At 28.2% G+C, this 24,169-nt stretch overlaps 2 protein-coding genes across 5 annotated transcripts; one reads left to right on the top strand and one right to left on the bottom strand.

The window, feature by feature from the left end:
• Positions 1–7,109: 7,109 nt before the first annotated feature.
• Positions 7,110–15,159, top strand: LOC112690339 (guanine nucleotide exchange factor for Rab-3A-like). Of its 4 annotated transcripts, XM_025564338.1 has the most exons (9): positions 7,110–7,428; positions 8,573–9,071; positions 9,134–9,314; positions 11,145–11,311; positions 11,370–11,581; positions 11,727–11,829; positions 12,457–12,523; positions 13,918–14,029; positions 15,025–15,112. In XM_025564338.1, the coding sequence occupies exons 2-8, from the start codon at positions 8,604–8,606 to the stop codon at positions 13,989–13,991; spliced, it is 1,272 nt and encodes a 423-aa protein (XP_025420123.1). In that variant the 5' UTR covers positions 7,110–7,428; positions 8,573–8,603; the 3' UTR covers positions 13,992–14,029; positions 15,025–15,112. The 4 variants fall into 4 exon arrangements, with proteins under 4 accessions (XP_025420123.1, XP_025420122.1, XP_025420119.1 ...); XM_025564337.1 differs by lacking the exon at positions 13,918–14,029 and having other exon boundaries at positions 8,592–9,071; positions 15,025–15,159; XM_025564334.1 differs by lacking the exon at positions 13,918–14,029 and having other exon boundaries at positions 15,025–15,159.
• A 2,515-nt stretch (positions 15,160–17,674) lies between these two features.
• LOC112690323 lies at positions 17,675–18,654 on the bottom strand. Its single transcript, XM_025564306.1, has one exon. The coding sequence runs from the start codon at positions 18,512–18,514 to the stop codon at positions 17,894–17,896; it is 621 nt and encodes a 206-aa protein (XP_025420091.1). The 5' UTR covers positions 18,515–18,654; the 3' UTR covers positions 17,675–17,893.
• Between the last annotated feature and the right edge of the window lie 5,515 nt (positions 18,655–24,169).

Below are 24,169 nucleotides of genomic sequence, written 5' to 3'. Positions count from 1 at the left end.
ATATATATATATATATATATATATATATATATATATATATATATATAATATTAGTATTTACAATGTACATATACAATACTTTTTGTATATCTTAAACATTAATTATTAAAATTATTAATTACATAACTACAAATAACCTAAATCTAACTTTATATAAATCCCAATATTACAACTATCTTATTTTAAGAAAATATTCAAATATATATATATATATATATGCATATTATGAAAAAATATATGCAATTTTAAGAGTGAATATAGTTAGGTATATACGTAGTAGTAAATACTAATAATCTATATTAAACACTCGGAAGACATAATTACTACAAACACTCATTAATTATATATAAGTGATTCTAAAGTGAAAACAGAAAGTGGATAATTTATAAAAGTACACTATCAGACTGGTAGTATTATTTAACCCGCATGCAAAAAAAATGTTGTTTATAGGAATACATTATATGTTTATTTATTTAGGTGTATTAAATCAGTTGATACTGCATCATGTCAAATGTTTATTAATTATATTAGTAGTACTATTGGTAGTTAGTACCTATAGTAACTAATTTTATAGGTAGTGTTTACATGTTATATACTTTTCTAATAATCTTTATTTTGTTGTATGAGCAAGTCAGTAAACATTGATTTTAGAATATTTTAACTTTAAATATTTAAATATTAAATTTTTATTTTTTATTTATTTAAATATTTTTAATTTAATTTTTAAATTATTCTGCAGACTACAGAAATATTTCATAGATACATTATGTATATTTTATTTTGTACTTGGAAATGAAAATCATCAACTATTTGTACTTAAACGTTGTACTGGTGAAATTTTAATTTTTCTTCGTTCACTAACTCGACAATACGTAGTTTAATTCAACTTATTCATTATTCATCCAATGTTGTGTATGTCATACAAATTTCTGGCCAAAAGTATACTAATTTATTTTCTTTGTCTTAAACCTTATCATTTGAATTTCAAATATTTTGCATATAATTTGTACTGGTAGGTATTATAATATTTATAATGATAAATTTGTATATATATTCTAAGTCAAGGGTCACCAATATTTCCTAACAAGTGAGTTACATTCAAAGATTGAAGTTTATGGCAATCGACACCTATTTGTTTATATTATTACATAAGAGTGTATATGTAGAAAAAATCTGCAAATATTATTAATTTAATATATATATATATATATATATATATATATATATATATATACATACGTATATATGTTATCGGCAATATGGATAGTTCAGGTATTTTGCAAAATGCCTAGGCATTATGCAAATTGCCGACCCATTTTAGACAAAGTAAATAAAACATATTATTTTACATATAACCTAGGTATTTTATAAAATACATTTATGATAAACGATAAGTTAAGTCGTTGGTAATAGGGGATATCCAATTTTGTTAGATTTTTTCATATTGCCTACTCCACGATTGGCATTATACATAATACCTAGGCAAAGCTCGTATTATGTATATTGCCAAGTGATTTTTGGCATTTTGTATAATGCCTAGGCATTTTGCAAATTACCGAATTATCCATATTGACTGTAACATGTATATATGAAGCTGGACTAACAAGTTATGCCGAAATAAAAAGGCTAGCTGATAACAAAGAAAACTGGAGAGCGAATATCTAATTGCAAAATCAACCTTAAGAGTTGAATACCAAAAAAAAAATATACATCTATAAATATATAAATATGATAATAAAAAAAAATTATCAGATTGATAAATAGGTTTATAATGATAAAATTAATTTCTATTATAATTGGTCTATATTCCTCTAGGGATCGACTAATCGACCCCAGTCTGTCTATAATACTATTTTATACAATATTACGGAAAATAATCAACAGTTTTTTTAGTCTTATATTTAATTTCCTTTTTTTATTGATTCATATAGATACTTATATATATATTATATCTGTAATAGTGACCAAAAAAATGTCAAGATTTTTAATTTCTAATTTCATGTAGGTATACTTGAAATCAGTGTATTAACAAAAAACCGCCGTGCCGGATGTTACATATTCACGTATATAATTTTTTTACTTTTTTTACTTTCATTAGTTAAGTATCAGATCTTATTGTGTTTAATATTAGTCTTAGTTTAAAAAATAAGACATACTCGTATAATCCTGCTATAATTATTTGTTGAATCAAAAAAATTTCTACTTTTCGAGTTTTAAATACGTTTAACTAAGTACAATAATAAAAGTACTAGTTCAAAACATACAACTATATAATTAATATAGTACAGTCATAAGAATTGAAAAAGTAACATATGTAATACCTATACATTTTATATATATATACATATATATATATATATATATATATATATAATTTAATCCCCCAGTGACGTATTTCAGATATCATCCAGGGAAGAGAGTAAGGGGATGGTAAAACTACTGTTACCCTCTTTGTGGAAAATGAGCTTTTTTAAACATTTAAGACAAAGAACAACTTAAGAATTTACATTTGTAACGAAAAAAATATCTATAGTTTTAACTGTTGAATATTTTTGTTCAATAATTATATTATCTTACAATAGGTTACAATTATGGTACAATATAGTACAAGAATTTTATTATAAAATTGAAGGTATTTTAGAATAATAAGAATGACACATATATAGCTGTACATACTTTCTAAAACAATTTTTAAATTAGTTTAAAATATTATTGATTATTATTTGACCTCTGTATTTATGCAAAAGTAAACTAGAAATTCGAGAAAAATTAATGAATGAATGTTAATTTTCATTAATTAATTTATTCGTGATGATAAAAAAAATCGAACGTGTTAAAAGGTTATGTAATCTTCAATGTTATTCTATAACCATCACGTTTCAAAACGAAATGGAATTTGTCTCTTTGAAGACCCGATTGTAATATAATTATATGGGTACATAGTTACGAAATATGATTGGTTGAATTACAGATTATAAAACGTATATGGCTATTATACTCAAATATATATATGTATTTTACTGAATGCTGGTGCTGGTGTCATTATACTAGTTGCAATTATAAAAACGAACGAGTACAAAATATAATACATGAACCGTTTCACGGTATGCCTATAATACCTTTAGGTATTATATAATATGTACACATATATTTATAATTTTTATTATTTATCTGTAGACGAATATAATATACCAGCTGAGTCCAATGGACGATGACTCTATATACGTAACAATGATATTTACTCCGGGATGTGTGATTCGGTGTACCCGAGACATTTCAAAATTCACATATCTTTGAACCTTCCTACATAATATGCGCTGGTATTTTTGAAATCACAATTATGTTATTAGACACGAACAACCTAATGATGCCATTAAATTATCTTCATACTCGCATAAAAACTGATTACCAAGACCGTGGGTTTCATTCACTAATTATATGAGGATATATATGTGCATGTGTGTGTATGAACTGTGAACGGAATCATAGCCGAAAACTTAGAAATAGAAAGCTTTACGGTTTATTAAAAGAACAGCCGTCTAAAACAACTGAAACACATATAGATACGCAAGGACAGCGCGATAGGGTGAGCAATAAGGACAATTGACAATAGGGGCAGGGCCCCGCACCTTAAATTATAATTAAGGCCTCGCGGTTCTGATTTAACTGAACTTAAAATATTTTATTAATATAAATTATAAGACCCAACGTTTATTTTACCCAGAGCCTTGCAAACTCTAGCACCGTCACTGTAGATACGGACATGTATATTATACTTACGGCTAGCGAGTGTGTCCGAATATAAAATACAATACATGAACAATTTCTGTTGAATCGCTAATACTGAAGGGGTCAGTGATTACCGCCCCCTTTTTTAAGTACTGTAACAACCAGTGGCGGAAATTAGATCCAATTTCTGGTGGTGCAGGGACATATTCTTAACTTATAATTTCCAACGCACCAATTTTTCAATTTCCTAAGTAAAATCCTTTCCAATAAACTAAATATTTTCCCATATATTTCTTTAAATAACAAATAAATTTTGAATTATTTTAGCAGTAAAACCTTTATTAATATAATATCAATAAAAAAAACAATTAATTTTTTTTTTTAGTATGCTGATTTCATTGGCTCTTGAAAATAATATTATAGGTATACAAATTTCATTAATTTTCTGGTGGTGCAAAAACATATCTTTACACCACCAAATTTTAGATGTGGTGTTGCAAGTGCCACATTCGCACCACCCAGTTTACGCCACTGGTTACAACCCAAAAATCGGTAATTGGGTATAGCCGTCCAAGGAGTGAGACATGGTTCAAAGGTACTATGGTTGAATAATTATTACTCTACACTTTAATTCAAATATTGTATACATATAATCAACCAAAGTTAGATTTTTAAGAATCTACGAATTCGTAGGTATCTATCTAATACCTATAAATTGAACTTAAAACAATACTTTCACTTCTCTTAATTATTTACTTCTAAGGCATACTCCCTTGGAAACTTACGATACCCCCCGAGATAGGTCTAAAATAAACCCTGGATGCAGAGGCGTATATAGACTTACTTCTAAGGGAGGGGGGGGAATCAAATTTTTTCTTTAATTCAGGATCAAAATGTACAAGTGTTTGATAATATTTAAATCAGGTGAATCCTTAATAGTTGTGGCTTTTTGTTTTTAATCTAATGTCGGATCTACATAGAATCGACTTTTGTGTAGTTCTTTTTTAACACCTGTGTTTTGAAAGTTACGCTTGTATTTTATTTGATTTTTCACCAAATATGGACCCGACTAAAAGTCCAATTCGGTATTCATAGCCACGTATAATTTGATTTCGTTATAAAATGATCTACATTAAAAAAAATTGAAATGTGTATCTCCACATATAATTATTTTCTTAAATACGAATTCAAGGAGTGTGATCGCCCCTTCACCCCCTCTAAAATACGCCCATGAACTGATGACTACTAGATTTTATACACACGTTGTGTTATTTTCGTGACGTGTATATTTTTCATTTTATTATTTTAATAATTTCAAAACTGGACAATATCTTTTTTTTGTCCTAAGGGCGGGAAGAATTATACCGAACCCATCCCTCATTTTTACGCCACTGCCTACGCAAAAATATGCAGTAAAATATATTATATACATTATTATTTTTATAATATATATTTTATTTTAATAAGTACAAGTACTTATAGGTATCTAATAAGTACAATACAATATAGGTTGATTACAATAATATCATAATATATACTTCCGAATAATTTAATAGACCTTCAAGAAATAAAGTTGTACTTGTGATTGTTCGAACTACGCTGCAGAGAAACAGCCACTGTCTTTAGAAGGTATAGAAAACTACAAAAGGCGAGGGTGACCAATGTGTTCGGATGTTCACAGTAAAATAAAAATAAAAAATAATTGAAAAATAATGTGATGGGTACTTACCCATGTGTTTAAACACAATAAATTTATAGTCATAATAATAAACCTAAATAATATCATTACGATTACGACTGTCACTATGTCAATTAGTATATACGTATATTGTGTAATATGGGTTGAAAATAATCATATCTTTTCGTCGATAAATTGATTTATATTTACTCGCGAACTCGCCAACAATATTATCGTCAATCAGTTTATATATCAATATTTAATATTTTCAGTCGTCTTATTAGTGAGAAAAACTTTTGAAAAACGATTTTGGCTTAAATTTCGAATTTTCTGATACCAAAATTAATGAGTTTTTGAATGTCAATAATTTTTTTTTTTCATTTTTGTTTGAGAGTAAAAAAATAAAACATAAAAAATTGGCTGTCCCCTAAAAATGGGAGCGGATCATGTCTTCGAATATCATGTTTTCAAAGGTCATATTTTCGAATGACGAGTGTTAGAAAAGTTATTTGTTCGAATAAATAGAAATTGCCGTCCTAGGCTCGAGCGTGAGGCTATTGGTTAATCCGTCACTGCACTTACCCGTACTCGTGCCACCTTCGATTCAACTAGTATAATGTTATTATAGTTATATATCTTGCTCACGTAAGAAAAATATAAATATCATTTTTACTGCGAGAGCCAAGACTACACGGAAAAAAAGATAGTCAGGCTAAATTCAAGAAGTGGTTCGGATGCAGGGATGGATTTATAGAGGGAGACGTGGCGGTCACCCACTCACCATTATGCTTTTTTTTTATCACAGATTTATTTAATAGTTTTAATATAGATATGTAGTCATACAAATAAAATTTTTATTTGCCCCCTTAAACAGGATTCAGATTCGTTCCTGTTCGGACGTTCAGGGGGGCATCAATAGCGCACCCTGGCATACATAGGACGATAGTATATTTTTAATATTATGGTAAAAATACTTGACTGATAAGAGCGTTGACTATTGATTCATTATGTCATTACGAGAACAATAATAAAATACAGTTTTTTATAAAATATTATTACGTTACACAAATGTACAAAAAATCTTCTGTAAAAGTTTGTTTTTTACTATAATACGTAAGTTATGCAATGGTGTATACCTGCCCATATTATATTGTCATAAGATAGTTATTTTTGATTTTATACGAATAATAAGTATTGTTTAAAAGTGTGTAACGAAATAGGAAAAGTTAATCGCGAACGAAGCGTGCTGTGGCTTTCTAACGCACGAAAGATCTCTGTTTTGAACAGTTTTGAATTCTCCCGTACATAGTATGTGCTGAGCACATATAATAAGAATATCTCAGTACGGTTGGGGATGGGGGCGGCGAAATGCTTACACTTTCTACAAACGTGTATTATTTGAGATCCGAGATTGCAAGTAGGGCATTGCAAGACCACGGGGAATATTGCCAAGCCCTAGCGGACTTCATACATACGGTTTTGTCATGATTCGGATTCGCGTACAGCAAACCGATATTTTGAGCGCGACTCTGGGAACGCACTGCAGCAAGCGTTCACCGTCGATTCCCCTTCCAGCTACTCTTTCACCGCTCGAACACGGCGCGAGAAACAGAGAAACAACGTTACGGTGGGCGGTCCGAAAGCAAAAAAAAAAAAAAATACAATAATTCGTAAATCATTTCCCATGATAAATCGTTCGTCGTTATCAGGGTCAAGCCAGTCTGTGCGTGTGAGCGTGTCCGTGTTATTGTTGTTTGTCACTCTACTGCTATTGCTTAATTTAACTGCGATAATATTTTATACCTACGTTATTTGTGTATATAGTTTACCGTTGTACAAAAAATACATGATCAATTCCAATGAAAATTATTGGAAAATAAAAAATTCGACTGCAATCCGTTGTCCGGTGCACGTTCGAGTTAATTGTACGTCGGACGGTCTGCGGACGAACGCTTTGGCCGATTGTTTCGTTATTGTTTCGCCGTCGGAACAGCGGTGCACCATGGCCGGATACAATACGTGTGAGTATCGGATTTCACCATTGAGTTTACTCTTCTTATCGTAAGGTTCGCCCGTTACGCCCGTAAATGACTAATAATCATTATTATTGTTCGCGCAGTTGACCGTCGTCGCGGCCCCTTGCCCGTTAAACATTACCGTGAAACCCGTGCGACATATGTTTCCCGAAATTTGTTGCGCGTGTGCTGTTTTCCGCGAGATCCCTTTTTCATTATTGTCAACAAACTGCAATGCAGACTGATTGACGATTCATAATAATATAAGGTGAAAGTGATACTTTTTCAACAAAACAGCTGCCACCGTCGTAGTACCTACATAGTCGTGGATTTCCACTTTCTACTTGGTGCATCATGTTAAATTGTGACTATTAATAGGTACCTATTACACTCTTGGAAAATAAATATTAAGCTTATTTGCCATTAGTTGTTAAATTATTCTCATTCTATATTCTCATATCAATGAAATTGGCTGTTGTAACTATTGATTTTATCATGGTCAACCAGATGAACGCAATCCAATTTTCTAAATATTAAATATTTAAACATAGGTACATTTAATGTTCACATATTAATTTTCATGTATTAATAAATATTATTTTTTTTTGTTATATTTTTATTCCTATTATTTTCCAATTGATTAAAAAATATTTCCATTGTTCTTTGTTAATAATTATCATATTTTTGTGACTACATTGTTAACCATAATAATTTTTTTTCTAAAATAAAATTTTATAATAATAAACTAAACATTTTTTAAAAAATCATTTTTTCAAAACATTAGTTTTATAGTTTTAATTTAAAACGTTTAAAATTAAAACTTTGAACAAAAAATAAAATGTCTTAAATTGTTTTTCATTCTAAACTAGTATGTTATCTATTTCAAGTAATTTTTAAAGAATATAAATGAAAAAATTATTTCTGTTAATCCTTTCAGTAACGAACCTATAATGTTATGCTATGAAAAATATAAGCAGTCCTACTTCAAATGCATTGTGAACATTAAGTATTTTAGAAAAATGAATTGTTTCTTATTAATTCTGTTATAGGAAGATTTCAATTTACTTATAAATTTAAGTATAATACATCCTTATTTAGGACTTATAGTGTTAAGTAACAATTTTATAGTTTAGTTTATATTAATATTTAGGTTTGTATAAAATAATCAGAAGCAGTTTGTCATGAACAAGTCATTATCTGAGTCTGATGCCATTGATAAATCTCTTCATGTTCCTGAAACTTCCCAAATGGCCAATGATAATGAGTTAATATTATCTCCGAAAAAACATCTGGTTTGCTTTGCTACCATTAAAGGTGATTGTTTGGTAACGAAAAACGGTGCCTCTTATGCTGGGATAAAAGAATGTTTGCTCAGTGAACGAATGGTTAACAAAAACGAACCAATTGAAACTCAAATCATAGACTCTACAATTCCTGATCCTGATATTGACAGTGGAATGGAATCATCAGCATCTAGTTGGGATAGATCAGTTAATGAAGTAAAAGAACATGCATTCGCTAGACTTGAAGAAGAATTAAAAAAAGCTAATGAAACTTTAAAACTCAGAGATGAAGAAGTAACACGCTTAAGTAGAATACGTGCAGATGTTGAATCAGAATTAGAAGAACTAACAGCCAGTCTATTTCAAGTAAGGAATTAATATATAAATTTTAAAACTGTTTTAATTCAACTTAATTTTTTTTCTTATAGGAAGCTCATAACATGGTAAAAGAAGCAAATTTACGCCAGGCAGCTGCTACAAGAGCATTAAAAGAGTCTTCAATGAAGGTTGATGTTTTATCGGCTGAAGTGGCAGCATTAAAAACTCTAGTACTAACTTCTACACCAAGTCATCCAAATCTATCTAGAGAAGATAGTATTTCAATGCCAGGTATTAATTCAGCACCAAGTAGTATTAATAAATTAATAAGCTTGATGTCGGCTTAAATTTAAAAAATTCAAGGAGCACATTTCATAAAACTATCCACCTATAAAATTGATATTATCACAGATTACTTAAACGTAATTATTAGCACTGCTACAATGCATTGTAGATTAATTGTAAATTGTAAATTTTAAATTTATAGTATATTTTATCTACTTAATTTATCCACATAGATGCACGCTGACTCTTCTTTTTTGGACAAGAGTGGGGTTGCTCTTGGTAGTTTTATAATAATTTGTCTCTGAATAAACCTGTTATTTGTTACTAACAAATCTTTTACACCAAATTCTAGGATAAACTAGATTACATTACACATAATTACTCAAATATATAGTTTAATAATCTTTGATTTATATCTATATAAATATCATATATTTATAGTTTTTATAAATAATTTTTACACTTAAAAGTTTTTATAAAAAAAAAATAATTAAATATGTTTTATTTTATAACTTTTTTTCTATAAATGAATATATTTACTGAATCATTAAACCAGTGGTTCTCAATATTTTTAGGACCGCGACCCAAATTTTCTTCCCAAAATCTATCGTGACTCCATGGTTTTACATTTACAGAATCAATAAAAATAATTTCAAAAAACAAATTTTTTCTATTTTATTACTTTTTTACTACCTTATAATAATAATAATAATAATAATAATAATAAAGTATTTTTTATTATTATTATTAATATTTAAATATTTTCTATTAGTTTTATAATCTATAGTCCATAGAATTTAAAAAAACATAAATTTCTTACAATCTGTATAATTAATAAAACTTCTTGCGACCCACAGTTTGAGAAACGCTGCATTAAACTGTTTTGGTGTATTCTTAAACAAAGAGTATCCATTATCATCTTTATATTCACTAAAATGTTTTTTAACCATACATTTCCTGCCTAAATTCTTAGCTATTTTTGCACTGATATAATTAGTATAGTCCATACTAATAATTTAAATTTCATCATTGAGTATAGCTTCTTCAAATGATCATTTAGCAATAGATATTGATAATCTTTGGTCACGGTATTGTTGAGCTGTAGTTAAAATATTTATCTGCCACATAGTATCTACATTAAACATTTTAAATAAACATGGGTCACTAAATCAATGACCCAAAATTGTAAAACATTGTATAAATCGGTATTTACTTTGTAAAATTCTAAAATAAAATTTAAGATTTATTTATTTTATCATATTGTACCTACTTGTATGATATTACTCACCAATATGCTATTTTTGTTGCAAAGCATTATTAGGTTTTATAACATTATTGATGGCAAGAGCTATTGCAGCTCCATTATTTGTATCTATGACTACTATTGTAAAATCTTCTTTTTTAAATTCATGAAAACTTTAATCTAATTTTTCTATATCTATTTTTTGAACTCTGAAAACTGGTTCGTCTAAATATAAATCCTTCATTGTAGATTTAATTTTATATTTTATATTTAGATTTTTTTTCATTGTTTAAAATAATATATAGAATGATAATTATGTTTCATGTAGTATTTAGTGTAAGATACCATAAGATAACAACTAATTTGTGAAAAATACACTTTCAAACCGATTTTTGTTATTTAAATTAATTGTTTTTGTATAAACATATCTAATATGAGTAACTTTGATAAATATTTATCCATGTAGTAACATTGAAGTATATATATATATATATATATATTAATTTTATTTATATAATAAAATGTTTGTTTATAATAAAACCAATAAATAAAATTATATTGAAATTCACTTTAATGTATTTATTATTTTAAAGGAGGTTTAAGTGGAGTTGGACTATTTTATCGTAAACATAAAAGATCTCCATCACATAATAATCTTAAGTATGGTAGAGAAAATTCACCACCAGATTCTCCATTTAAACAAAAATCTAATCAAACAATAATAGGCACTGAATCATTAGATGTGTTCAATAGTGCTGAGGTAATAATACATTTATATACACATATATAAGATATAATTTTAACCTTAAAATTTTTAGGTAGATCCAAACGTTCATCGAGAATTTGTACTATGGATGAAATCTCCTACTTTGGACAAATCAGATGCTTTTATAAGTAGAATATATAGAGAAGATATAGATCAATGTTTAGAATTTAACAATTCTACTCTAGCAATGGATGTAAGACATGCAATAGAATCTGGAAATCTTTTTATAGAGTCTATGGATAAGTCTAAGTCTCATTTCCCAAAGTAAGACAATGGTTTTATATTTAATAGTTTATTATTGAAGTTAGTAGTAATTCAATTAATAAATAATAATGAAATTTTTACTATCAAGGTGTATGCAACTATTTTTATAATTATTATTATTTTTTTTTTTTTTTGAATGTGACAGAAAATGTGCTTTAATGGAATTACCAATGTTATGTCTCTATCGAATGAATTTGGGAGGAGAAGATGGTGAATGCTTTTGTATATCTCGAATTTGTCGAAATAGAGTAAGTTTTGTATTTTTAGTATTATTTAAATATTTTGAAATATATTTAATGTAAAATGTATTTAAAAAAAATACATTTTTCATATATTGTATTATCAACATTTTACATTGTAATACATTCATTTCTTGGGTAAGATAAGATTTTTAAATCTATATTAATAAATAATTTTATTAAATGTGAATAACATATATTAAAAAGATATTGTATATCCTTAGACATTTTTTTGTGTTTAGTATTGTTTAATTTTCAAATAATTCTCACGACTCTAAAAACTATAAAAATAATATTCAACATATTCATCATTGTTATACAATATTTTAACTAGTAAAATTTATATAAATGTTATAAATATTTTTTCTAAACTTTTAAAAGTCATTTTGATCATGATATTTATACTTTTTGTTGTTATAATAGAAATAATAAAAAAAAAAAAAAATTATAAAAGTATTTAAAGTTTATAAGAATAAGTAGAATTCTTCAGGAAAATAAATTTATTATTTTTATAATATTTACTCTCGACTATAAAAATTAAGTTCAAGTATATTTAAATAATTAAATAAAATAATGAAAATTGAAAAACTTAACTGAATTAAATAATGCACTTTTTTAATTTAATTTTGTTTTTAGATTACAGCTGTATGTGATTTCCTCAACTATCTGAGATACATTCAAAGAGGCCTTGTCAAAAGTCAAGGTTTGTAGCATATGAATATTAAATTTATTTGAGCTTGCATCAATATTTTATACCTTTTCTGTACAAAATTAAATTTAAGTTTTTTAAATTACTAAAATTAGAAGAAAGTAGTAACTTAATAGAATAGTAGATAACGATATATAGATTTATTTTCATTGCTAATATGTGGATAGGCATATTAACTACCTAATACAATTAAAGATTAATGTTTTAATAATAAAAAATTATTACTATCAACTATTTCTAATGTGATAATTGCATTGTTTAATAGCATCTATATTTTAATGTATTTAATTTATTTTAACTTTTATAGCGAGAAACTTATATTCTTGGTTAACTAATTAAAAAACATGATTCTTATTTAGTATAGTATTTACAATTATTTACAATAAAATTGATAATAATAAAATTTAAACATTTTGTATTACTTTTAAAAGGTCCTTAAGTGTATTCATGTATCATTAACTATATATTGTTTCATATGCCATTTTTATTTGCATACATTATAATTTTGAAGTTCATAAATCATAAAATTAATAATCTATGCATTAAATTGTTTTTTCATTACACAATATTACATTTGTTCTGGTAGTAAAGTTAACACAAATTTTCTACCAAAATAAACATTTAATGATTAATGAAGATTAATATTTTGTTGTTAAGAGAAAGAGAAAATAATCTGTCTCTAAAATAACTAAAAATAATATGTGTCTTGTTTGATATTATATTTCATATTTAAAGCTCACATTACATAGCATACAATTCATTTAAAATGTATATTACAAGTTTTTAATCATATTAATGTTTTTTTTTTGTCTTTATCATTACTTATTGTATTTTTGATCATGCTAAATTATTCGATGGAAAATATCAATGCAAAATAAATGTTAACATTTTATTTTCCTATTTTATTATTAGATACATGATTTAAAACAATTATATTGTGTAAGAAAATTAATAATTAAAAGTTTTCAAATAGTTTTATAATAGATAAAAATAGTAAAAAAAATTGAAAATAAGATATCCTATTCTGTTGATAAATTCAATTTAATTTTTCCTATCGCTTTAATAATTATTGGTCATGATTTATAAGAAAAAAGTTTTCATATTTTATTTTTGACAAATTGAATAAAAATATTGAATAATTAGGGTAAGTAATTTCATATTTTGAATGTGTTCATTTTTTTAAAAGATGTTTTTACTACTTTAAAATATTTTATATTTTATAAATAATAATTTTATCTTTATAAAATTAATATGCAGTGATCATGTTAAAACTTATTATTACTCAATAAATTGTAAGAAAATTGAAAGTATTTCGTAATTTGTATTAGATGAAAATTATACTTAAAAAATAACATTTTAAAGTTCTCAAATAATATGTTTGACTGCAGGAGTAATATCTACCATTAAAAGTATACTGTATTATTGTCAAGATGGATTATTGGATGTAATCGGATCAATGTGAACATCAAACTATTCACATATTTCACATTTAAAAATATAGTAAAATAACTTTGTTCTAATATTACAATGATTTACGCCTTAACATTAGTAATATAATAATATGTACACTCTAACACACATATATGCATATTATTTTTATAGCTTTTAATTAATACTGTATTCATTTTTTAAATTATCATCCTTAATTTACTTCACGTAGATTTTTAGATAAATATAATTTATGTACTTTTATTTTAAATAGTAATTTCTTTCTTTATGTTCTATTTTGTATAGATTTCTTAGTTGTACCAAATTTATAACAATAGCTTTTTAATTGTAGTTTTAGATTTAATCACATAAATCATACTTAATCAAAGTTGTTATTTTAATTTACCATACATAGTTTTTTATTATTCTAATCATTTTCTTTAAATCAAATTTTAATATCCTCGAATAAACTGTAAAATTAACTACACAGGTATTTGCAAAATTCTTATTATTTTCAATGAAAATACATAATGAACAAATTGTTTACACTATATTTTATGTTATTTTATATTAATATATAAATAATATAAAAATATTTTTATTAGGCATTTTACCAAAATGTTTGTAGTGTAAAAATAAAATTAAAACATTTTAGTAATTTAAAACTGAAAATATTTTGCTTTTAAGTTAATAAATTAACTATAGTTAATTTAACTAAATTGTTATTTGCTATTAATTATTTTTAGACTTTTCCATACTTTAATTAAAGAAAGAGAGCATAGAGCATGCAAGACATGATTACTTAATTAGTATGTAAATTTATACTATACTTAAGTTATCCACATTTTTCATAATATAGTACTAAGCTTAGTTATTTAAAAAAAAAAATAAAAATATTATAATTAGTAGATGATTGACAATTACTATGTGTAAGCACAGCTCGAATTATTATTTACATTGCACTAATTCACATTTTTTAATCATCATAGAGTGATGTGTTTACAGCAACAATAATATGCAATATCAGTTTCCATTGTTTCTGTTAATATTCTCATTTTTTTTTTCAGAAAATGATATGTACTGGGAAATTGTAAGACTGCGGAAACAAATGATGTTCGCTAAGTTGGGTTTAGCTTTAACATAATAATATTGTCAAAAGAAGCTATGTCTGTTCACAAAAAGATAACCTAACCCAAAAAAAACCAAAGCCTATACAATATTATTATTGTATAACACAAACTAATGTTTATATTTAAACAATACAAAAGTTAAGTGTCTTTTTTTTGTGATTTATTGTGATTCTTTTTTTTTTTTTGTTATTATTGATTGTGTTTATAAATGATTTTATTAATATTAATTATTTAATTAAAGTATGTGGATTTAAAATCTAGCACTTAAATGTACCTAACTTTATTAAAAATTCTACAAAAATTAAACTGCCGGTTATTAATTTTAAGATATTTAACAGCACCCCACCTATCTACTTTTATTTATGAATCTCTGTGCAGCTTTATAAGTGATAATTACTTCTATGAATGTTATAAATAATTATTTTACTATGTACAATTTTCTTGTCAATTGTTTTAAATGTGATTTTTTTTTCTTATTAAGGAAATTCAAATGTATTTCGCAGAACAAATTTAGATATATAGTTTTAAATGTTTACTAAAGATCTGAAGTGGTGAGATAATTTTTTATTGTTTTTTTTTCATAGTATATTTTTATATGTATTGATTTGTATACTTCAACCATATATTTCTAAACTTATATATATTATAATATATTAAGTAATAATATAAATATATTTTAATGCATTTATACATGGGTATATATAATAGATTATTTAAAATTGGATATTTTATCTTGTACCTAATTTATAAATTTAAATACAATAATATATGAATTTTTAGATTTTTTATTACTATCTTTTTACTCATTTATTGAAAGTATTGATCTTTTTAACTCCTAAAAATGAATTTCAAATATAATTTGTTATACTAATCGACCGTAATTTTATTTAATATTCAATAATAATTTAAATTTAAGTGATAGGAAGAGGGAATTCAATTCGACTCGATGAACAAACACTGATGGACTGGAAGTGTTTTTTGATAAATCGTTATTCATCATTAAACGCACGTGCCTGTACGTAAAATATCCAGTTCAACGCTTTAACGAATACCACTTAACAGTTCTGTAAATACATCAGGGGCTTAAATACTACGTCCCCTGAATAACAAATGAGTGTCCCAAGTGTTTTATAACGTGTTTTTAGTTATAATTGTAGAAATAAGTAATAACAAATATTTAAGAATTTCAACACATTTTTATTTCAAAATAAATTGAGAATCATTATCAATTTTTGAATTTTATACAAATATCGAGTGATAAGCATTTGTCTGATATACACTTTAGTGGAATATTGCATATTGTTCCGCAAAATACGTGTTCCAATGTACTTTTGTTTCACAAAATACTCGTACCAAACGTGGAGTTTTGTTTATAAATATACTAAGTTGGTGTTCTTGAATTTTTGAATAACAGATTATTAGTTATTATTTTTACTATAGTTCTGACCTTCGACCATGGTCTTAGAAGATAGAATCTTCTAAGACCGTGATTCCGACTTTTTGTGATGGTGATGATAGTGTGATTCTAATATTAGAATACTCTATAAACAATAATTAATAATTATTCATTGTTCGTTAATAATTAGTACCAAACAGTATTTTTAAATTAAATAATATAATATTTAATAATTTAATATTTTTATTTACTAGTAACCTGTTTAGTGTTTTGTTAACTTAATTTATTTTTAAGGTTACGTTCAGACCGTGACTGTTCGATTCGATTTTTTCACGCAGATAATTTTATCGAATACAAGACAGCAGGTCACACAGGCACAATATTCGATTCGATTTTTTCACGTACGGGTTTTGATGCATGGACATGCATGGACTTGACTAGCACTGTCGGCAGGCAACACATAATTGTTATCATAGATTCACGTGTTCCACTCATTTTTTATTGGTTTAGAAATGTTTATAAGAAACGTTTGGTACATCGAAAATGCTGTTTTAGAGAATAGTTCATCATGTGAAAAACGTTTTGAAAAATTTTACTTAAACCTGACTGAGAACAGAAATTTTATAATTATTTTCGTATGTCGATGGCTAATTCCAATAAGTGTTTTTCATTTTAAGTTGTTTCATACTACTTATAGTAAAACATTTTAAACTTTTACCTGTATTTATTTTATATATTTATAGTATCAGTATCATATAAATAATATTGATGTGTAAGGTAAGTGTTTCATAAAAGAGGCTCAGAAAAAGAAAAAAAAAGTCCAGAGGTTAAATATTCAAAATTTTTATAATTATTGGAACTATACGAACGATGGATTCGATGTTCGATTTGAATATTGTTCACGGTACATGTGCAGTGGCGTATTTTCAATTTTTTCTGGGGGGTCCACAGCTTATACATAATTAATATAAACTATATATTATATTGTAATAGTTACGTCCTTATGTAGTTTTTGGAGGAAGTTGAACTAAATATATAATGTAATAATCGTATAGTTTTATGTAATATTATATATGTATATTTTGTATTTAGCACTATATATTATAAAGTATTATTATAAAATAAATTCCAGTCGTCTCGATTTTTTGGCCAACTCCTCTATCACTTCATCAACAGTAATTTCAATTTCCCTGTGGGTGTTTAACATAGCCAATTCTGCTAATTTGTAAGAATTTTAGTTTATTTTTTATTTTTTGGAGAGGTTCTGGGGAGGGGTCTAGTACCCCTGGACCCCTCCCCTCGTAAATACGCCACTATAAATGTGTACATTTTACTAAAAAAAAAAAAAAAGATGCCCACAAACAATGGATGTGAAACAATGCAGCGCATAAGCTAACCTAGTGCCACTGATCAGTACCGTAGTTGTGAACGGCTGGAACGAGTCGCGTGGCCGCGGCCGCTACGAAGGAACGATTGTAGGCCACGTCCCGCCACCTGCAACAGCGGCATCCACGCGTCACCATCAGCAGTAACGGCAACGCGATCGGTCCAGGCCGGTGATCGGTCCTTACGTCGGTCGGAACGCGTGCGGTCACGGGCCCTTTGATCCGCACCGACGGCCATGTCGTCGGAACTGGACCGGCCGTAGGCCCGCTGTTCCTCAGCGTTGGAGCGGTCGGCTCCGGGCCGGTGGCCTTGCCCGGTGGCCTTGCTCCGTCCGAACTGCGTGGCGGCGTACAGCGCTGCTGAAGACGTCCATCCGCTGAGCAACGGAAGCAAGCCGCCGGCCGTCTTCGTCAGGGTGGTGGTCAGCTTGGCCACGGGGAACGCGCCGTACAGGCTGTGCAGGCACGTGCGGACAGCCGCGGCGACGGTGGCCGATATCGCGCGCAACACGGTCAAAGCAATGGCCGTGGAGCACAGTCCGTGCACTAGCACGCATTCGTCGCTCCGCCGCCGTCTCCGTGGCTTGCCGCCGGCTGCTCCGGTGCTCCGGTCCCGGCTAACTAGCACCTCGCGCTCCTTGACCATCCTCGCAATACCGCTGCGTGGTTCGAGTGACGACAGTGTGTTCGCCTCGAGTATACTCTACTACAGCTCGTGGACCGTGCGCGACGTATGCGTTTCTCGGCTACCGCCCGACGCATACTCGTTCAAGCCGTAGCCTCCGTGCTCAAGAATAAATGTCGGTCGACCGATTTGCATAAAAGGCTCCGAACCACGTCGTCGGTATAATGTTAACATGTTTACGACAACAACAATGTATTAATGAATATTTAAATCATTGTTTATACGTTCAATACGTTCAATACAAAACGTGGTTATTGTTTTTAGATTTTAACTATTTTATTTCGTGTACACGACTAGGTTAGGTACTGTTAACGTAATTGTATAACTTAGAAAAAAAATAAAAAGTAGAAAATGACTAGATTTTATGAATATTTTACGGCGTCGTGTGTAGGCACTTTTACACAGAGTGTCGTTTGTGTAGGCAACATAATGGCTATTGAATGACTCCGCGATAATGGCCGGCGGCTGTGGTGACACAGTGACGGCGACGGCGTCAACGACGATAAAGGAACGGAGCAATTTATTGATTATACAAGGGAAAGAGGAATAAGAGCTTATTTATCGGTGGGGAGGTCTCTGTGGTTGAATCGGTCTGGTGCGATAACCACAGAGCTCACACACAAATCGGACAAATACTAAAATTAAATAATCAGGCCACAACTTAAAAACTAACTTACAAAGATGACTTGACTAGACAGGATAACGGTAACGATGGTGATTGACATCAGATTAACCTGGAAGGCCTCACACACATTCTCCGAGTACTGGCGGATTTATGTCAATGCCCAAGTGACATAATCGGACGCAGATAAGTGGTTGACACGAAACACGACAATGAAATAACTCACAGACGGTTTTGGTAATCAGACGGCCTTTGTTTATGGTAACTTTAAAGTTGCATATGGTATCAATCAGACACAGTATAAAAAATAATAATAATAATTAATAATCCACCACAGTGGCGTAAAAAAAAAAACAAATATTTTATGTTGCCTCAATGGCAGACAGAAATAGATATAATAATACTAAAAGTCTCAATGACGAGAGAAAAAACGAAAAAAAATACGTGATGTCACAATAACGACCAACAAATAGGGCGACTCAATCTCGCGACCGACGTACGAAAACTTACAAATACAAAAGTTACATAACAGTTGACAATAATAATTATTATGAACTGGAAACTCAAAGAAACGGATAAGGAACTAGTCAACAGCCGACGTCGCCGTACTGCGTGCACCACTTCATGAGTGTACATTACTCGTGAATAAGTACGCTATGTTAATTAGGTATATTAGGTATGTGATTTAACTGCGAAAAACTCGGTGAACTGTCGTGGACATACACTTGGCTAAAAATATTTTAGTTAGCCGAACAATCCAAAATATATTTGACAATTAAAACCGTTGTTTTAATAACCTATAGTACAGATCAAAATAATTATATAAATACTAGCGGACTTGACGAACTTCGTCTCGTCCCAATTTAACGCCTTCAGATAAACTCCAAAGTGATAATAAAACACATGTAGTTTTTAAATTTCAATTTGATTTATTAGAACGGAACCGAAATCAATAGAGAGCGATATGATAAACAATTTTTTTCGTTTAATTTCAAAACAAACAACGTAGACGGTTCGCCAACACATGAAATGGCAGCTGACCGTCCGAAAAACTTGAAAATTCGAGATTAATCACTCAGACTTCCAACGATTTGCCTTACGATTTATTGATTATTATCGCAAAAGCGAAAAATCGAGCGGGGAACTTAATTCACTTGAATTGGAATGGAAGATCAGTTTGGAACAATCGGAATTCGTGGATAAGGACTTCATCTCTTTTGAATTTTCCTTTGATGATCGTCGCTTGAATCACATTGTTCATCATTTTCTTGACGGTCAAACGCGTACCGGTGCATAGTTTGAGATGATTCAGATTCCGCAATATGATTATGATCGATCCCACCTTCAACTGTAAATTATGCGGTGGAGTACCTGGTAAATTATAATAATAAATTAGTAAATTATGTCCCTAAGATGTAGATCCGAATAGTGAAAACAAAACAAGTCTTTGAAGAATACCGACGTAAAAAAAAGTAACCATGATCTATTTTTTTTTGATTAAATTTTTTTGTCAATGTGACAGTAATAAACGTGTTATAAAATATAAGCGAAGCCCGAAATTTTTTTGTATGTCACCCGGTGTGCAATAGTGTGACTTCCACTAATATGTGATATTCTGTTTAAATCTCAAATGTGACCTCCTGGTTTTATATCCATTATCCATCTCACGAGCATCACTAAAAACTTATCACAAAAAAGACTTCCATACGTAGACACATTTAGATTGAGCATTTAATGTAAATTATTAATCTGTATGCGAAGTACTGTAAGGGTCCCAAAATTGACTACACATTTCAATTTCTATGTGTCATCGCATGAAGTTCAGGATAATCTAGTTACATTAAGGATTTCCATGCGTAGTTCAGTTTGTAATGAGTAATGATCATGTTAAGCAAAAAATAAAAGACCAAAATATATGTATATAACGTTTTCTTGCAGTCAATTATTTATTAAAGAAACATGATTTGAAATACCAAACTTTTTTTCTGTCGGACCACTTAAAGATAATAAAAATGATCGTGGACTCCTTAGTACAAATAAAAATTAAGAAACAATAATATATAATAATACTTTGTAAATTTTAAATTTACTTTCGCGGACCCCCTCCGGTATACGTGCGAAGCCCTAAGGGTCCGCGGACCACAGTTTAGGAAACGCTGTTATAGACTGTAGTAATAACTATAATGATACAAACGGAACCTGTCGTGCCTCTAGCGATTATTGGATCATCGATTTTTGTTTAATTGGTAAATCTATGTAAATTATTTACAAAATAAGATTATATTTAACATTTTCATTATGCCTATAATGACCATAATAGTATGATGAATAAAGTAAATCGAAAAACGCGCATTTATTGGTGTGTTGTGTACGTTGCGTCTGTATAATAATAAATTATAAGAATTATCACGAAGGGTAAGTAGTAATTTTAAATTTTAATATTGAGAAATGTATACTATTTTATTTTATCATTAATACTTTTCTTGTCAAGACACTTTACCATCAGGTGTTTGAAAAAAATTACAATATTCATCTCTGATTTACTGCGGAGCTGTTGATAATTTTCTTGGTATTCTTGTTATAAATGTTAAATTAAATTTATCTTTTCTCCAATTACCTGGAATTATCATACCTCCTTCCAAATCTTCTTGATCAAAACTACCCAGTGGTGTATAGTTTGATCTAGATGTAGTACTTTTTCTCAAAAAGTTGTGCAAATGTGCACATGCTAAAGTTATAAGTTTTGCTTTTTCTGGTTCTAAAAGTAGAGGTTTTCGAAACACTCTAAATACTGCTGATATGATACCAAATGAATTTTCAACTACTCTTAATCGGTAATTGAATATCCTTTTTTTTGAACCTTTATCTTGTGATCAGGATACGGTTTCATAATATTTTCTTTCAAAGGAAAGGCATCATCAGCAATAAAAACATATGGCACGAACTTATTTCTTCCAGGAAGGTTCATTTTATTCAGGTCAATTTAATTTTTGTTCTTCTAAAAGTTTTTTGATTGTAGTATTTGCGAACACGCCACCATCAGATATTCGACCCTGACATCCAACGTTTACGTATGTAATATTGTAATGAGCATCGACAACAGCAAAAAGTATAATGCTAAAAAAACCTTTATAATTAATAAATTCACTCCCAGTATTTATTGGCGCTTGTAACATAATGAGCTTGCCGTCCATTGAGCCGAGACAAAAAGGGTAATTTCATTGCTGGTTGAAATCATGGGCAATGAGCTGCCATTATTCCTTTGTCATTGGCATCTTAAAAATAATATTTTTACAATATTTCACTATTTTATATTAAATTATAATTGAATAAATATTTTCATACTCATTATTTGGCGTAATATTAAAATATTTTCAAAATTAAAATTACATGAAGTAGATTAAACAAATAAATTAAAATATTTAAAATTGTAATTATATATTTTATTCTCATTTTTAACATATATTTTATTTCCAATTTTTTTCGCTACTATTATATGATTGCACACATCTAATATTTATATTTACCAATTTATTTTTTACTACTTAAATGAATACTATTTACAAAAAACATAATGAAATTTAAATTTTAAAAATTTATAGTTATTTATAATTTTTATTAACAGGTCATAAATGAAAGCTCTACCGAAAAATGTAGAACAATGGAAACGAGCAAAGATAAAATTTTTGAAAATCAAGAGCGAGAATATTCTAGTGATACAACTTCAATTTCTGGCAAAATATTCACACCGCCAAATGTAACAATAAGAAAAAAATTAGAAAAGAAAAAAAAATCAAAAGGCCAAAGAAGCATATGAAGTTATAAAATCAATGGTCAACAGTCAAGAAAAAAGAGATGAATATAATGTTTTTGGGGAAATTGTCGCTTGTAAAATAAGAAAATTACCAACAGACTACTCTAAAAGCACAGTACAACATCTGATCAACAATATTTTGTATCATGCAGAATTAGGGAAGTATAACAATCCTCTTCAGCAATATAACTTTAATATACCTTATTCACAATCATTGCAAACATTCAACTATAATTATCCTCAATGTGCGCCACTTAAAAATATATATAAAAACAGAAAATGTACATCTTTAGCAAGTTCAAGCTTAAGTTATAATGCTCCGACGCCTACAATGAGTAAAGAAAGTAGTATGGATGAAATATTAAAATGTTAATTATTAAATAAACTTTTATCAAGTGAGTACATGTTTAATTATTTTGTTAATATTTATTAATTTTGTGAAATTAAAAAAAAAAAATTGTATCTATTCATAAGTAGGTATTGTTCATTATGCTTAGTGAAAAACTCTAAAATATGATTATGATTTGATTAAAAATATTTTTTATGTATTTTAAAATGCAATAACGTATTAATTTTATATTTAGTAAAATGTATTTCTTTTATTTTAAATTTATTCGTTAAAAATTGTTTTTCTACTAACTGTGTAAGTATTTATTATAAAGCGATTGCTTTTTCTTTTCTATCATATTTTTTACGTTATTGTTTTAAAAAAATTGTTAAGATTCTTTGTTTAATTTAATTAATAAAAATATGATTATTATTATACATATTATCTATTATTTAACACATAAATAATTTATCATGGCTATAATTTTATTTTAATCGATTTACCTTTAAATAATTTTTTAAAACATCAATCAATACTTCACAAACTTCTGGAACAATTACCGAAATACTTTGTTTTGAAATTTTAAAAACGTACATTTAACTGTGATATGAATCCCCAGTTGCTAAGAATCGAAGTGTTATTGCCAATCTCTTTTTTACCGGAATAGCTTGTCTATAATTTGTGTCTTTTTTTACTTATTCGATGACCAACAAGATTTATTAAATATTCAAAATCTGCACTTGACACACGTAGAAAATTCTTAAAACTACCATTACACCTACATAAGAAATTATTTAAAAATGTTTAAGTTATAATAAATTATAAAGATAAATTGATATTTTAATTTGTAAA

Source organism: Sipha flava, unplaced genomic scaffold (assembly GCF_003268045.1).
Source record: "Sipha flava isolate LNK unplaced genomic scaffold, YSA_version1 49_pilon_pilon, whole genome shotgun sequence".
Classification (NCBI taxonomy): Eukaryota; Metazoa; Arthropoda; class Insecta; order Hemiptera; family Aphididae; genus Sipha; species Sipha flava.
The sequence above is the reverse complement of the archived record's forward strand: the minus strand, read 5'-3'. Positions and strand labels throughout refer to the sequence as shown.

Excerpts from the sequence above, each read along its gene's own strand:
- LOC112690323 (XM_025564306.1), bottom strand. The coding sequence starts at position 18,514 with ATGGTCAAGGAGCGCGAGGTGCTAGTTAGCCGGGACCGGAGCACCGGA.
- LOC112690339 (XM_025564337.1), top strand. The coding sequence starts at position 8,604 with ATGAACAAGTCATTATCTGAGTCTGATGCCATTGATAAATCTCTTCAT. Across the intron at positions 9,072-9,133 it reads TAACAGCCAGTCTATTTCAA|GAAGCTCATAACATGGTAAA; the intron begins GTAAGGAATTAA and ends TTTTTCTTATAG. Across the intron at positions 9,315-11,144 it reads AGATAGTATTTCAATGCCAG|GAGGTTTAAGTGGAGTTGGA; the intron begins GTATTAATTCAG and ends ATTATTTTAAAG.